The 16,121-nt window shown below is 44.0% G+C and overlaps 2 protein-coding genes across 2 annotated transcripts in view; both read left to right on the top strand.

Moving 5' to 3' along the window:
* The window catches only part of LOC112073502 (vacuolar protein sorting-associated protein 18 homolog), a 30,496-nt gene extending 22,014 nt beyond the window's left edge, over positions 1 to 8,482 (top strand). The window contains exons 8-16 of the mRNA XM_070440173.1: positions 1 to 16; positions 1,631 to 2,023; positions 2,261 to 2,506; positions 2,834 to 2,968; positions 3,241 to 3,468; positions 3,725 to 3,865; positions 6,407 to 6,616; positions 6,922 to 7,161; positions 7,436 to 8,482. Of these exons, the coding sequence (XP_070296274.1) occupies positions 1 to 16; positions 1,631 to 2,023; positions 2,261 to 2,506; positions 2,834 to 2,968; positions 3,241 to 3,468; positions 3,725 to 3,865; positions 6,407 to 6,616; positions 6,922 to 7,161; positions 7,436 to 7,735 (1,909 nt within the window). The 3' untranslated portion in view covers positions 7,736 to 8,482. The remainder of the gene's footprint in view (positions 17 to 1,630; positions 2,024 to 2,260; positions 2,507 to 2,833; positions 2,969 to 3,240; positions 3,469 to 3,724; positions 3,866 to 6,406; positions 6,617 to 6,921; positions 7,162 to 7,435) is intronic.
* A 984-nt stretch (positions 8,483 to 9,466) lies between these two features.
* The window catches only part of ino80 (INO80 complex ATPase subunit), a 28,071-nt gene continuing 21,416 nt past the window's right edge, over positions 9,467 to 16,121 (top strand). Inside the window, 6 exon segments of the mRNA XM_024140789.2 lie at positions 9,467 to 9,645; positions 11,338 to 11,409; positions 11,664 to 11,863; positions 14,694 to 14,845; positions 15,092 to 15,159; positions 15,374 to 15,512. Coding sequence (XP_023996557.1) covers positions 11,706 to 11,863; positions 14,694 to 14,845; positions 15,092 to 15,159; positions 15,374 to 15,512 — 517 coding nt within the window. The 5' untranslated portion in view covers positions 9,467 to 9,645; positions 11,338 to 11,409; positions 11,664 to 11,705.

The raw sequence follows: 16,121 nt of genomic DNA, 5'->3' as shown, positions 1-16,121 counted from the left end.
TCACTTTCTACTCCTCGCTCCCTGACCGCGTCAAGGCCATCTGCACCCTCAACGGACAGGTGGGGGGTCACACCATCACGCACGGAACCACGTACGGACAGGTGGGGGTCACACACGCACGCACGACACGTACGGACAGATGGGGGTCACACACACACACGGACACGTACGGACAGGTGGGCCTCATGACTGCTTCTGCTTGTCTTTGGTTACAGTTCACTGTAAAAGGTGTAGGCCAGGTCACTGTAAAAGGTGTAGGCCAGGTTACTGTAAAAGTGTAGGCCAGGTTACTGTAAAAGGTGTAGGCCTGGTCATTCTCTCAACCAGCTTCACCTGGAATACTTTCCAACAGTCTTGAAGTTCCCACATATATGTAGAATAATAGTGAAGACATCAAAACTATGAAATAACTTATATGGAATCATGTAGTAACTAAATAAAAAATAAAAAATATAAAAAAAATATATTTGAGATTCTTCAAATAGGCACCCAAATGCTTATTATAGCTGTTCTTGCCATAATATGGACTGGGTCTTTTACCAAATAGGGCTATTTTCTGTATACCACCCCTACCTTGTCACAACATAACTAATTGTTCTCAAATGTATTAAGAAGGAAGAATTCCACAAATTAACTTACTAAGGTACACCTGTTAAATTGAAATGCATTCCAGGTGACTACCTCATGAAGCTGGTTGAGAGAATGCCAAGTGTGTGCAAAGCTGTCTTACATACAGTGGGGAGAACAAGTATTTGGATACACTGCCGATTTTGCAGGTTTTCCTACTTACAAAGACATGTAGAGGTCTTGTCATTTTTATCATTGGTACACTTCAAACTGTGAGAGACGGAATCTAAAACAAAAATCACAAAATCACATTGTATGATTTTTAAATAATTAATTTGCATTTTTATTGCATGACATAAGTATTTGATCACCTACCAACCAGTAAGAATTCGGCTCTCACAGACCTGTTAGTTTTTCTTTAAGAAGCCCTCCTGTTCTCCACTCATTACCTGTATTAACTGCACCTGTTTGAACTCGTTACCTGTTATAAAAGACACCTGTCCACACACTCAATCAAACAGACTCCAACCTCTCCACAAATGGCCAAGACCAGAGAGCTGTGTAAGGACAATCAGGGATAAATTGTAGACCTGTACAAGGCTGGGATGGGCTACAGGACAATAGCCAAGCAGCTTGGTGAGAAGGCAACAACTGTTGGCACAATTATTAGAAAATGGAAGAAGTTCAAGATGACGGTCAATCACCCTCGGTCTGGGGCTCCATGCAAGATCTACACCTCGTGGGGCATCAAATGATCATGAGGAATGTGAGGGATCAGCCAGAACTACACGCAGGACCTGGTCAATGACCTGAAGAGAGCTGGGACCACAGTCTCAAAAGAAACCATTAGTAACACACTACGCCGTCATGGATTAAAATCCTTCAGCGCACGCAAGGTCCCCCTGCTCAAGCCAGCGCATGTAAGTTTACATGACTTTTAGTCATTTAACAGACACTCGTGCCCAGAGAGACTTTTAGTGCATTCAACCAAGATCGACAAAACAATCACATCACTGCCATTTAGCAGTAAAATCWTTACAATAGCCACAATCTGTGGAATTAGACTAGATCTGCCATTAGTGTCAGAACAAGGTTTAACTGTCATCTGTGSAATCAGACTAGTGACCGTGACGTTACGTTTTTTGTTGTTGTTGTTGTTCATCCTCAATCCAGATACCACATCCAGAGAGAAGCCAGGGATGTGTGGCAGATGTACATGAGCATGAACAAGTTTGACCTGGCTAAGGAGTACTGCCGGGACCGGCCAGAGTGCATTGACATGGTGCTGGCTAAGGAGGCAGAYCACTGCTTCCAGAACAAACGTTACTTGGAGAGTGCTAAGTGTTACGCGCTGACCCAGAACTACTTCGAAGAGATTGCTTTGAAGTTTATCGAGGCAAAACAGGACGAGGCTCTGAAAGAGTTCCTGCTGAAGAAACTCAATAATTTAAAACAGGTATATGATGCATGATGTTTCTGTGACTAAGTTTACAATTCAAAACCATACAACTTTATTGTCCATTACAGCGAAKAACGGAAGCTTGTCTTATGCTCACTTCTCAACCTGCCAGATAGTTTGTCTTTTGTGTGGTCTCTGTTCAACATATTTGATACTTTTTTCATCATGTTACCCCTGTTTGCAAAGTAACTTTTCTTCTGGGGACAATAAAGATTGATTGATTGATTGAAACAGAGTGAGAAGACCCAGATCACCCTACTCGTCACTTGGCTGACTGAGCTCTACCTGAACCACCTGGGGCTTCTAGAATCAGACGAGGGGAAACWWGAGGTGTTCCAGGAGACGCGTGATGAGTTCCGGAAGTTCCTCAGTAGRTCCAAACACAAGGAGTGTCTCTATAACAACCGTACGACCATCTATGACCTGCTGGCTAGCCACGGCAACGTGGACGACATGGTCTACTTCTCTGTCATCATGCAGGTATCTTCTGATGCTATTTATCCAGGCTTGGGCTCAATTTCATTTCCAGTCAATTCAGAAAGTAATCCAAATTCCAATTCAAAATGTTCCTAATTGAAGAGAATCGGAAATTGGAATTTCAGTGTACTTCCTGAATTGTCTGGAATTGAAATGGAATTGACGCCAACCCTGCTATTCATGCGTSGTATTGTGCCATTTAGAGTGGTCTCTTATGATGTGGCATGTTTAGGCCACTTTATGGCTGCTGATTTTTATTTTCAGTTTTGTAAAGTATGTATTTTTATCTGCTACTGTTTGACATTAAAGAATCTATGTCTATCTCTCTAGGACTACGAGAGGGTGATCTCTCACCACTGTCAGCATGATGACTATAGCGCCGCCCTGGAGGTGCTCTCTAAGCACTGCGACGAGAAGCTCTTCTATAAATTCTCCCCAATCCTCATGCAACACATACCTAAGAAGGTGATACAATGATTTTTATCTGCTTGCATTGAAATGTTTTACTGTTGTCTGTGTTAAAGTACATAAGAATTTGTTCGTAATTAACTGACTTGCCTAGTTAAATTATTGTATTTTGAAATACAATTCCATACTCGATTTGTCCATTTTTATGGCATGTGAAGTGCCTATGTGTATTTGTGAAAGGGAAATTGAATGAAAATTACTTTTTTTGACTGGTTAAATAAAGGTTAAATAAGATTTAAATAAAAYTATTAATGTACCTCAATGATAAGGTGGTGGATGCCTGGATCCAGATGGGTAGTAGGCTGGAGCCGAAGAAGCTGATCCCGGCCCTGGTCAACTACAGTCAGATGGGTTCYACACAACAGGTCAACGAGACCATCCGTTACATGGAGTTCTGTGTTTACCAGCTCACTGTGACCGAAGAGGCCATACACAACTACCTGCTGGCCCTCTACGCCAAGTACAAACCTGATAGTCTCTTGTGGTACCTGGAACAGGTAGGTTCAAGGCTGGGACCGTCCCAAATGGCATCCTATTCCCTCTATAGTACGCTACCAAATGTCGATTGATAATTGTATAATATATATATTTTTTGTTGTTGTAATGTCACGTTTTGATCTATATTTGCTATTGTATACTTAGTTTCCTCTGGTAAGTGTTCTTGGGTATCTTGATCAAATATACATGAACATATTATTAATTGTTAATTTATTATTAGTTTTTAAAAAGGGTTATTTTTATTATTATTGACAGGCTGGTACCCACGCGTCAGACATCCACTATGACTTAAAGTACACCCTGAGGCTGTGTGCTGAACACGGTTACCTCCAGGCCTGTGTCCTGGTCTATAAGATCATGGAGCTGTATGAGGAAGCTGTCGATCTGGCCCTACAAGTGAGTGTCTTGGCTAGTGTTTTGATGAATATGTAGCTAATTGTTGACGATGTAATATTGACAGGATGTTGTAACAGCCACACATGCAAGACTTAAAGTGCAAATAGTGAGCTTACCCCCCCATCTTATACGTTATCTGAAAGTCAAAGTGATAGTAGACAAAACATTAGGAATACCTTCCTAAAATGGAGTCCCACCCCTTTCTGCCCTCTGAAAACCCTTCATTTCGTCGAGACATGGACTCTACAAGGTGTCGGTAGCGTTCCACAGGGACGCTGGCCCATGGTGACTCCAAGGCTTCCACACAGTTGTGTCAAGTCAGCTGGATGTCCTTCGGGTGGTGGACCATTCTTGATGCACATGGGATAATGTTGAGCGTTTAAAAATGTTTTTTTTTTTTTTTTTAAATAACTGCGTTGCAGTCCTTAAACGAACCGGTGCACCTGGCACCTACTACCATACCTTGTTCAAAGGCACTTAAATCTTTTGTCTTGTCCGTTCACCCTCTGAATGGCACATATACACAATCCATGTCTCAATTGTCTCAAGATCATTCTTTAACCTGTCTCCTCCCCTCAATCTACACTGATTTGAAGTGGATTTAAAGAAGTGACCTCAATAAGGGATCKTTTCACCTGGTCAGTCTGTCATGGAAAGAGCAGGTATTCCTAATGTTTTGTCCACTCAATGCACAGTGCTGTGAAAAAGTATTTGCCCCATTTTCTAATTTTCTCTGCATTTGCATATTTTTGTGGCTGAGTTATCAGATATTCAACCAAAACCTAATATTAGAACAAATAAACACAACAATTACATAACTTTTTGTTTATGAAATAAATMAAATAAGTATGCAACACCCAATGCCCCTGTGTGAAAAAGTAATTGCCCCTTTACACTCAATAACTGGTTGTGCCACCTTTTAGCTGCAATGACGCCAACCAAACGCTTCCTCTAGTTGTTGATCAGTCTCTCACTTCGCTGTGGAGGAATTTTGGTCCACTCTTCCATGCAGAACTGCTTGAACTTTACAACGTTTTGTGGGTTTTCAAGCATGAAGTGCTCGTTTAAAGTCCTGCCACAACATCTCAATTGGTATTAGGTCTGGACGTTGACTAGGCCATTCCAACACGTCAAATGTATTGCTTTTTAGCCATTTTCATGTGTGTTTTGTATCATTGTCTTGCTGCATGTACCATGGCCTGACATTCTTCTGTAGGATTCTCTGATACAGAGCAGAATTCATGGTTCCTTCTATTAAGGCAAGTGGTCCAGGTCCTGAAGCAGCGAAACATCCCCAAACCATCACACTACCACCACCCTGCTGACCCCTAACCATCCCACTACCACCACCATGCTGAACCCCAAACCATCACACTACCACCACCCTGCTGACCCCAAAACCATCACACTACCACCACCCTGCTGACCCCTAACCATCACCACTACCACCACCATTGCTGACCCCAAACCATCACACTACCACCACCCTGCTGGACCCCTAACCATCCCACTACCACCACCATGCTGACCCCAAAACCATCCCACTACCACCACCATGCTGACCCCAAACCATCACACTACCACCACCCTGCTGACCCCTAACCATCACACTTACCACCACCATGCTGACCCCAAACCATCACACTACCACCACCCTGCTGACCCCTAACCATCCCACTTACCACCACCATGCTGACCCCAAACCATCCCACTACCACCACCATGCTGACCCCAAACCATCACACTACCACCACCCTGCTGACCCCTAACCATCACACTACCACCACCACGCTGACCCCAAACCATCACACTACCCACCACCATGCTGACCCCAAACCATCACACTGCCAACCACCACGCGCTGACCCCCAAACCATCACACTGCCACCACCACGCTGAACCCAAACCATCCCACTGCCACCACCACGCTGACCCCAAACCATCCCACTACCACCACCACGCTGACCCCAAACCATCCCACTACCACCACCACGCTGACCCCAAACCATCCCACTACCACCACCACGCTTGACCCCAAACCATCCCACTACCACCACCACGCTGACCCCAAACCATCCCACTACCACCCCACGCTGACCCCAAACCATCCCACTACCACCACCACGCTGGACCGTTGGTATGAGGTTCTTACTGTGGAATGCCAGGGTTAGGTTTTTTAGCATAATGGGACCCATGTCATCCAATTTTGGGGGTTATTTTTAAAAAACTCAGGGTCCATGTATCTAATATTAGGTTTTGGTTAAAAATCTGATAACATTCAGTATTAAAAATGTGCAAAAATAGAGAAAATTAGAAGGGAGGCAAATAGTCTGCGTCAGTAAATGTTAAATCAGGATCTGAAAGTGCATCTATCAAGCGTGCATGTTGTTATTTTGGCTACGCACAGCACTGGTGGGAAACTAATCTTTCCTGAACCAGCTGGTGTAACTTCTCCTCTCCCAGCTGTGCTGTTGAGATTCAACATACATTTCCCGAAAGGGACACAGTAAATAATAATAATTATTATTATTATTATTCCAGGTGGATGTGGACCTGGCCAAGTCATGTGCTGACCTGCCTGAGGATGATGAGGAGTTGAGGAAGAAGTTGTGGCTGAAGATCGCTCGTCACGTGGTGCAAGAGGAGAAGGATGTGAAGAAGGCCATGAACTGTCTGTCCAGCTGTAACCTGCTCAAGATKGAAGACATACTGCCCTTCTTCCCGGATTTTGTCACCATAGACCACTTCAAGGTTGTAGTGTTAAAGAAAATACATTGGATTTATATTGCACTTTTCTTTTCACTTCTACACACAACAGATTAGTAATGAGACCTGGGTCTAGTATACTACCTAGGTTATATACTTAAGTTCAGTGTTTTGAGGTGCGTTTCATTTACCTTGCTTGGAGCTTGCACTTTTGTGACTTCCATTGSTTTCATTGTACCAGGCAAATCAAARGTATCACGAGCATATGTGTATATGATGAGTTGGAACCAAATTCATTTCCTCATGTAGGAAAAATTTTTGTTGACAAAACTATATCCCTTCTTCCCCAGGAGGCTATCTGCAGCTCTTTAGAGGAGTACAACCAGCACATAGACGAGCTGAAGCAGGAGATGGAGGAGGCGACGGAGAGCGCCAAGCGGATCAGAGAGGACATCCAGGAGATGAGGAACAAGTACGGGGTGGTGGAGAGRCAGGAGAAATGTGCTGCCTGCGACTTCCCCCTCCTCAACAGACCCTTCTATCTGTTCCTCTGTGGTCACATGTTCCACTACGACTGCCTCTTCCTGGAGGTCAGTATGCAAATCCGTTTTATTTGACCCTTGACCCTATTTCATAAAGAGATGGCTAACAATGTAAACAGAGACATTGGGTCATTACTACATATATTTGTAAATTATGTACACTACTTACAGAAGGAACATTGGTTGGAGGGGGTATCCCCAAAAATTATAATCACAACTAATGTCATTTTTTTTCTTCAGGAGATAAAATAGTTAAATACACAATTTATTATTCACTACCATATATGGACCTCACATACTGTAACGGTGGATCTTTCCTCAGGTGAGCCCTCACCTGTCCACCTACAAGCAGACTAAACTAGGTGAGCTGCAGAAGAAGCTGGCTGCAGCCACTCAGACCTCCAAGTCTCGCCACCGCCCCTCCCCCAAGGAGAAGGAGGGGGGCGACACTGCCAGCCTGGGCAAAGAAAGTGCTGGAGTCAGCCGTGAGCAGATCAAGTCAGACATTGATGACATCATCGCGTTTGAATGTGTGTACTGCGGCGAGCTGATGATCAAGTCGATCGACAAGCCTTTTATTGATCCACAGAAGTTGGAGGAGGAGAAGTCCAGCTGGCTCTGAGTTAAATGGTTGGCAGCTTGGAGCTGAAAGGAACTAGGTCTGAAATGGACTGCCTGATATGAGGTGGGAAAATTTGACTGAAAATGGTCTGAAATTTGTGAAATGGGCTTTAACTGTCTGAACCGATGAGAGGTGAAATAGACTTGTCTGAAWTGCACAGCATGTGCTGTCTGAAATGGAACCGACCGGTGTGTACACTATAGGCCAGGAAATCAGCTGTTATTCTCTTTGATAATGGGATGTACAGCCACAGCTGCACAGTGCCTGGCGATGGATACTCATAGGAGTGGGGAAGAATGCAGGCGCTCCTATATAAGCCCTTATCCCCTATGCGTCTCTGTAACATGATATATTCTACAGACTCTCTCTGCGAAGCTTAGAAAAACTGCACTATGTCGGGATCACACACATTGCTTTATTAAACATTACAAGATCAGTTCACTATCTTTTACACTCATCTGTCTAAATTAACAAATTAACTTGTGAACTTTTCTCTGAAATTGAATGCATATTTATAAATCTTCACTGGTATTAGTTAGTTCCACTGGCTATTGACATGAATAGTACTATAAAAGGTATGTAAAGAACTACAGTTTTTGTTATTAGTGTCCTTTATGAAAACTTTCTTCACACCTGTTTCATTGGCTGACAGTTTATTKTGTTGTGACATCATCTGAGATCAGGTCAATGTAACCCACTTTGGTTTGCAAAATGCARATATGAAAATTAAACTAATCTTTAATTCTGTCTTTGGAATTGTTATTTCAAGAGTTTTGAATGTTATTATGAATTCTGAATGTTATGAATTCCTCTGATGGGCTCCTGAGTGGTGTAGTGGTCTAAGGCACTGTATCTCAGTGCAATGTGTATATGATGAGCATATGTGTAGCTATGGTACCTGGTTCAAATCCAGGCTTTATCACATCCGGCTGTGATTGGGAGTCCCATAGGGCGGTGCACAATTGGCCCAGCGTCATTGGGATTTGGCCAGGGCAGAACGTCATTGTAAATAAGAATATGTTTTTTACTGACTTGCCTAGTTAAAGGTTAAATAAAATGAGTCTTAAAATCTGAAAGCTGGGCTGGTGAATATGAAAATACAAAGTAATGGCGGTTAAGACACCTGGATGATTTTATTGTGGGTTAGGGGATTGAGTGAGATACCTTCCTCTCATAAATATGCATAAACTGACGAGGACCGGCCAAGTAATTCAATGTTTACATTGTCATCAATGCATAGTAAACTATGAGATTGAAAAGTGAATGTGAAGGTTGTTTGGGATAAAGTAAAGCATCATATGCACACAAGGCTTCTTAAGGAGGACCAGGATCGGGTACATATTGATGATGCTCTAACTTCTAAACAGTTCCATTGTAACACTTGTATTGTTTGTCATTTATAGCTCATATCAAATCAGTCATAAAATCTACACAATTTTCCGGAAAATGTAACAGGCTCGCGATACTCGTAACGACTTTCCCCCTGTGAGTGACGTAACATGTAGCTCGGTAATCTTCGGGATTAGCAGACTCCACCAATGGAGTTCGGATCGCAAACGATAATATCGCATAAATCATATGAACTACTACTWATGGGCAACTCTCGCCAGAACTGAATCTAAAATACTTGTTACAATGTTTGTGTTGCTATATTTCCGCAGCAATTCCTTTGAAGAGCAGATACGAAATCGTCACTCTCTCTGCATTRGATTAGTATGCCTGTTCCCTGCTCTATCCTCGCCATGGCGCCGTGTCCCTGCTCCCTCAGTTACAGAAAGTGGCCGCCTCTCTGCTGCTGTCGACCCAAAGCTCATAGACTCACTCGTTGCCTAGACCCGCCATCTTGGAGTCAGAGAACTGAGAGTCGGCAGCAGCTACGAGAGAGCGCAAAAGGGGGACACGGGGCCAAGGTGAGAAAGTGTTTTGGAGGTAATATGGTGAGGGAGCAATGGGGTAAGATGGCCGGGAGGGAGAAAGAATTAGATCGCGGGGATCCGAGAACAGAGGCTTCTGAGACGACCCTCGTGTCTATTCAAGGGGACGGATAGGTGCTGGAAAGATTCCTAGGCCTCGCTGTAACAAGCCAAAGTTGCTTATCCKTCAAAATGAATTGTATTACTAAAATACTCATATGTCCAGAGAAGGTGGTAGCCTTAAAGGGGCAGAACCCATTTGAATAACTCAAAGAGTGAGTGGGAACTTCATACCTAATTAATTCAAATGACCAGAAACGCACCAAGATTGACAGTTAGCCATTCAAATGTAACAAAGGCCGGGTTAGCAGACAGTCAAAAATGTCAAAGCTAGCCTGCTCTTTGAATAGGAATTCAGCTGGCCAATGCCCGTTCTAACCACAACATAATTACCTTGCTAACGTAGCTGCATACCTTGACCCTTGATATACATGTCTATCGTGTGTTGTGTAGGTAGCTAGCTAACGTTAGCCAGCTAGCTAACATTTCATACAAGGTTAGCTGGCCCACACAGCTAATACTTGGCGCGAGCTAATGCTAAGTGCTAACAGGCTACGGCTAGTAAGCTAAATAATGGTAGCATCGCACTTGCAGGCTAAACGTTCATTTAGCGTTAACTAGCCAGCTAATTCCCCGTTCAGTTAGACAGCTAGCTAGCTAATTTAACTGAACATTCATCAGTTGTGCTTTGCTCAGAGTGTTTACTGGCAGGCTAGCTACATTGTAACTCAGGTTAGCTAGATTGTAACTCAGGCTAGCTACATTGTAACTCAGGTTAGCTAGATTGTAACTCAGGTTAGCTAGATTGTAATACAGTGGCTTGATTCACTTTGCAGACACCTGATCTCATTATCACTCAATCATCTCTATGATTGAACCATTAAGTAAAGCTATAATAACACACATTTTCCCACACCTGCAATAGACATACAAAGGATCCCCTTGAATTAAATATGTTTCTGTTTATATAAGTTACCTAACAGTCCCAATATTTTTTACATGGTAGTGGGAATCAAAGTATTTACATCCAGATAGAGGTGTTATGTGGCATCAACRTCTTACTCCTGTGGGGATTTGTGGACATTTCAAACTAGTTGTGACCATTTAACCTTTATATAACTAGGCATGTCAGTTCTTATTTACAATGACTGCCTACACCGGCCAAACCCGGACGACGCTGGGCCAATTGTGAGCCACCTTATGGGACTCCCAATCACGGCCGGTTGTGATACAGCCTGGATTCGAACCAGGGTGTCTGTAGTGACGCCTCTAGCACTGAGATGCAGTGCCTTAGACTGCTGCGCAACCRGGGAGCCCCATTAATGAGTCCATAGGTTAGGTTCAGGATTGGGGTCAAAGGGGTACTCTAAGACCCTTCTTCCCCAAGCTCAGACTTAAGGTCTTGAAACATTAAAAACAAAACATGCCTATAACTTAAGCATATTTAGACTCAATTTCCTCTATCGACTGTTCAACAAATATAATCAGTTCAACATAAGCTCTTCCAATCTGATACATGAAAGTGCTTGAAGGTCCACTCCACAGAGGGAATACGCTGATTAGTCAATTTTGACAGCTTTGATTGGTGTGGTGCAATGTGTGACTTGTGGCTCTTTCTCTCTGTTTCAGGCCTTTTCACATCTTCTGAACTGACCGTTGTGATTGGAGATAATGAGGATATCCATATCCCACATTAGAAAGGTTCCATTGTTTTGTTAATTTCTGCACAAACATATGTCAGTGTTATGTTGCATGCAGAGACTAGCTGTCAGGAGACGACATGGAGGTCCTGACTGAAAAACACAAGAAAGAATCTTTAGCTCTAATATTACAACTTCCGCTCTACCCCCCACATTGGTTCTCTCTCTTATCACTCTCCATCTAAACCCTCTACCTCTCTCTTCCTCTCCCTCTCTCCCCCTTTTTTGTTTTTGTCCTCCCCTTCTCTCCCCTAGTGAGTATCCCTACCTAGTAGGGCCTACAGGTCTCAGTCCTCCATGGCGTCTGGGGCTGGGCAGGCAGAGGCCGACGATGGGGCAGCATGGTCGTCATCAGGCCTGGCCAAGCCTCTTCACCTTCAGCACCTGGAGAGATCCCTACGCCTTGACAGCTTCCTTCGCCAGACCGCCTCAGTCTTCAACAGAGACCTATCCAGGTAAAGTACAGTTATACAGCCCCACTGTGGTGTTGTCATAATACCCATAAAACCTAGCGGTCAAACAGGCAAATGGTTACAATTGTTTTCCCACCATTTATTTTTCACATAAGGTATTTTAGAAACATTTAAAATAAGGGCTGTGTTTCGTGCTGGCTTACCCTGGCGTGATGTTTTGATAACCATGTAAATCTCTCTCAAAAGTTGACTTTTATCATTATATTTGGCTCCCCATGGGAAAAATGAATGATAGAAAAATGATTGGAACCATTTCCCTGTTTGGGCGCTAGGTTTTATGGGTATTATGACTCATAGTGTGGTACTCTATTTATAATGCAATATAACAGAACAGATACCTATTCAGGTAATATACCAGTGTTTATCCTATATTCATTTAGCAGCGGAGCCCCCCACTGCTAAATAGTTATAAAAAAAAAAAAAAAAATGTAAACACATATTTCGACTGAGACACGCTTGGATACCATTTGTATGTCTCTGCGTTCAGTTTGAAGGTTTACTGAACACAAATATAAATGCAACACAACATGCAGCAATTTCAAAGATTTTACTGAGTTACAGTTCATAGAAGGAACTCAATCAATTGAAATAAATAAATTAGACCCTAATTTATGGATTTCAAATGAGTGGGCCTGGGAGGGCATAGGGGGAGTTCCTTACTAACTAGCGTTAGCACAATGACTGGTAGTATATGGGAACAGCTAGCTGTTAGCAATTGCACTAATTATAGTTAGCAACTTCCTTCAAACTGAACGCAGAGACATACATTGTATGCATGAGTTCATCTGACTCTTAAAACTGCAATATGTCACTTTATGGGCGACCCAACCAAATTCACATAGAAATGTGAGCTATAGATCTGTCACTCTCYTTGAAAGCAAGTCTAAGAAGCGGTAGAGCTGTTCTATGTGCACTACTATAGTTCTTGTTATGTTTAGTTTTTGGGGTCTTTTACTTTCGTTTTTTTGTACAACAGCTTCAAACAGCTGAAAATGCAATGATTCTCGACACCCCTCAAACTCAAAGCCAGTTCCACTTCTTTCTGTTTTTCCTTTGTTCCCCTCTAATCAGGGACTGATTTAGATCTGGTAACCAGATGGGTGCAATTAATTATCAGGTATAACAGAACCAGCAGGTGCCGGACCTCGTAGGGCAGGGGTGTCACTCATTCCATGGAGAGACTGGTGTCTGCTGGTTTTTCCTTTCAATTAAGACTTAGACAACTAGGTGAGGGGAGTTCCTTACTGAGACCTAGACAACCAGGTGAGGGGAGTTCCTTACTGAGACCTAGACAACCAGGTGAGGGGAGTTCCTTACTGAGACCTAGACAACCAGGTGAGGGGAGTTCCTTACTGAGCTACGACAACCAGAGGTAGGGGAAGTTCTTACTGAGACCTGACACAGGTGAGGGGAGTTCCTTACTGAGAACCCCTAGGACACCGCAGGTGAGGGATTCCTTACTGAGACCTAGACACCAGGTGAGGGGAGTTCCCTTACTGAGACCTAGACAAACCAGGTTGAGGGAGTTCCTTACTGAGACCTAGACAACCAGGTGAGGGGAGTTCTCTACTAACCTAGACCAACCAACCAGGTGAGGGGAGTTCCTTACTGAGACCCTGAGACACCAGGTTGAGGGGAGTTTTCACTAAGACTAGGACAACCAGGTATGAGGGGAGTTCCTTACTGAGACGTAGGAACAACCTCAGGTGAGGGGAGTTCCTTACTGAGACCTAGACAACCAGCGAGGGGAGTTCCTTACTGAGACATAGACAACCAGGTGAGGGGAGTTCCTTACTAAGACCTAGACAACCAGGTGAGGGGAGTTCCTTACTGAGACCTAGACAACCAGGCGGAGGGAGTTCCTTACTGAGACCTAGACAACCAGGTGTGAGGAGTTCCTTACTAAGACCTAGACAAACCAGGTGAGGGGAGTTCCTTACTGAGACCTAGAACACCAGGTGAGGGGATGTTTCCTTACTGAAGACCTAGACAACCAGGTGAGGGAGTTCTTACTGAGACCTAGACAACCAGGTGAGGAGGAGTTCTTACTGAAGACTAGACAACCAGGTGAGGGGAGTTCCTTACTAAGACTAGACAACCAAGGTGAGGGGAGTTCCTTACTGAGACCTAGACAACCAGGTGAGGGGAGTTCCTTACTGAGACCTAGACAACCAGGTGAGGGGAGTTCCTTACTAAACACGGACCTTAATTCATCAATCAAGTACAAGGGAGGAGCGAAAATGCGCAGACACTCTGCCCATTGTGGACGAGTTTGACACGTGTCGTAGGGCAGGGTTTCCCAAACTCGGTCCTGGGGGTCCCCCCTTGGTGAACCTTTTGTTTTTTTGCGCTAGCACTACACAGCTGATTCAAATAACCACCTCATCGAGCTTTGATGATTTGAATCAGCTGGATAGTGCTAGGGCAAATTTTAAACGTGCACCAACGGTGGGCCCCAGGCCCCTGCTCTACACTGTACTTGCATGTTTTGTCACATAAACTGAAATTAGGTGAACTATTAGAATTTTAACAACAGGAAATAGCTAATCTTTAAAAAAAAATATATATATATATATTTTTTTGCATAGTGCACTTTTTTAATTGCCAAAATCTTGCACTATACCTTTCAGATCAGAGTGAMGAGTTACAACTTATATTTGTAACAAACCGAGTGAGCAGTTGTGTGAATGAGAGCCACAAGCGCACAGCCACCTTATCAATAAAATAACASCCTGGAGTAGATGTTGTCTGTGCTTTATGACGTGACTAGGATGAGTCTGGGCTCATGTGTACGTGTTTTGTCATATCACAGTGATGACAGCGACGATGGCGGATTAGGGGAGGGGCCTTCTCTGGGGCCGGTCAATCAGCACGCAGCCTTGGCGATAAAAGAAGAGTCATGTGACCTGGATGAGGAGGGGCTTGTTACCGAGGGCACCACCCTCAACGGAACTCCATCACAAGGTGAAGGGGCGCTTAGGGAGAGTTCACCTGGAACGTTCAAATAGTTGCGTGTACCCTCCCAGCTGTTGTGTGTGTATATATATTCTGCTTTAGTAGGAATCTGGATTCCAAGGTGTCATCTCAGATTYATGCCCAACATTGGCTCCATACCAAGTGCAATATCCTGGATCCATATCCAAAATCTCACCCAGATCTTTATTCAAAGACATTTGATTTTATCTTTCACGCTCCTTTTATTCTCCACAGAACACAAGGAAGACAAAGCCAGTCTATACAACTTCTCCAAACTGAAGAAGAGCAGGAAATGGCTCAAGGTATTTTTCATTGATTCATGATTMAGTGTGTTAACATTCAGGGCTGGTTTCCCAAACACAAAGCCTAGTCCTGAACCAAAACAAATGATCATGTTTTTTAGTCCAGAACTAGACTTAATCTGTGTCCAGGAAACCAGTCTGTAATGGTGTATATAAGAGAGATAGTGGGTGGATGTATCTGAATTGTTTTCCATTGCCCTCCCCTCCCCCATAGAGTATCTTGTTGAGTGACGACACCAGTGAGTCAGACACAGAGGACTCGGACTTCAGTCTGTCCAGAGAAGAGCTACAGGACATGCTCAGACTGCACCAGTTCACAAGGGAGCACCAGAACAAGTTCCACAACGACGAGGACACCAATGACAGAGCTTGCCTGAGAAGAAGAAGGGTATATGGAGGAAGTGCACCACTATTGGAAACCAATGTGACATTTTGGTGGGGTAGCCTAGTGAGCTAGCCTAGTGGAGGGTAGCAGTGCTAGAGATAGCCAGGTTAGAGGCAGTAGCCCAGCGTTTAGAGGCAGTAGCCCAGTGCTTAGAGGCAGGTAGCCCCAGTGTAGAGGCAGGTAAGCCCAGTGGTTTAGAGGCAGGTAGCCCAGTGGTTAGAGAGCATGTAGCCAAGTGGTGTTAGCAAGCAGGTAGCCCAGTGGGTAGAGGCAGGTACCCGTGGTTAGAGGCAGGTATCCTAGTGCGTAGAGGGCAGTAGGCCTAGTGGTTAGAGCGTTGGGCCAGAACTGAAGCGCTGCTAGACGAATCCCCGAGCCGTCCCAGGTAAAAATCTGCTCTGGCCCCAACAGGCAGTTAACCCACTGGTCAGGCTAGGTAAAAGAATTTCTAACTGACTCCTGGGGGGGGGGGGTTAAATAAACGGAAATAAAAATGGAAGGGAAAAAAGTGCTTGTCTCAATGTCTGCTTAGCTGTAATGCATAGCTTAACACCGCCATCAGGACCACAACAGAATG

This window comes from Salvelinus sp. IW2-2015, unplaced genomic scaffold, assembly GCF_002910315.2.
Source record: "Salvelinus sp. IW2-2015 unplaced genomic scaffold, ASM291031v2 Un_scaffold2278, whole genome shotgun sequence".
NCBI classification, from domain to species: Eukaryota; Metazoa; Chordata; class Actinopteri; order Salmoniformes; family Salmonidae; genus Salvelinus; species Salvelinus sp. IW2-2015.
This window is presented reverse-complemented; position numbering and strand designations above follow the sequence as displayed.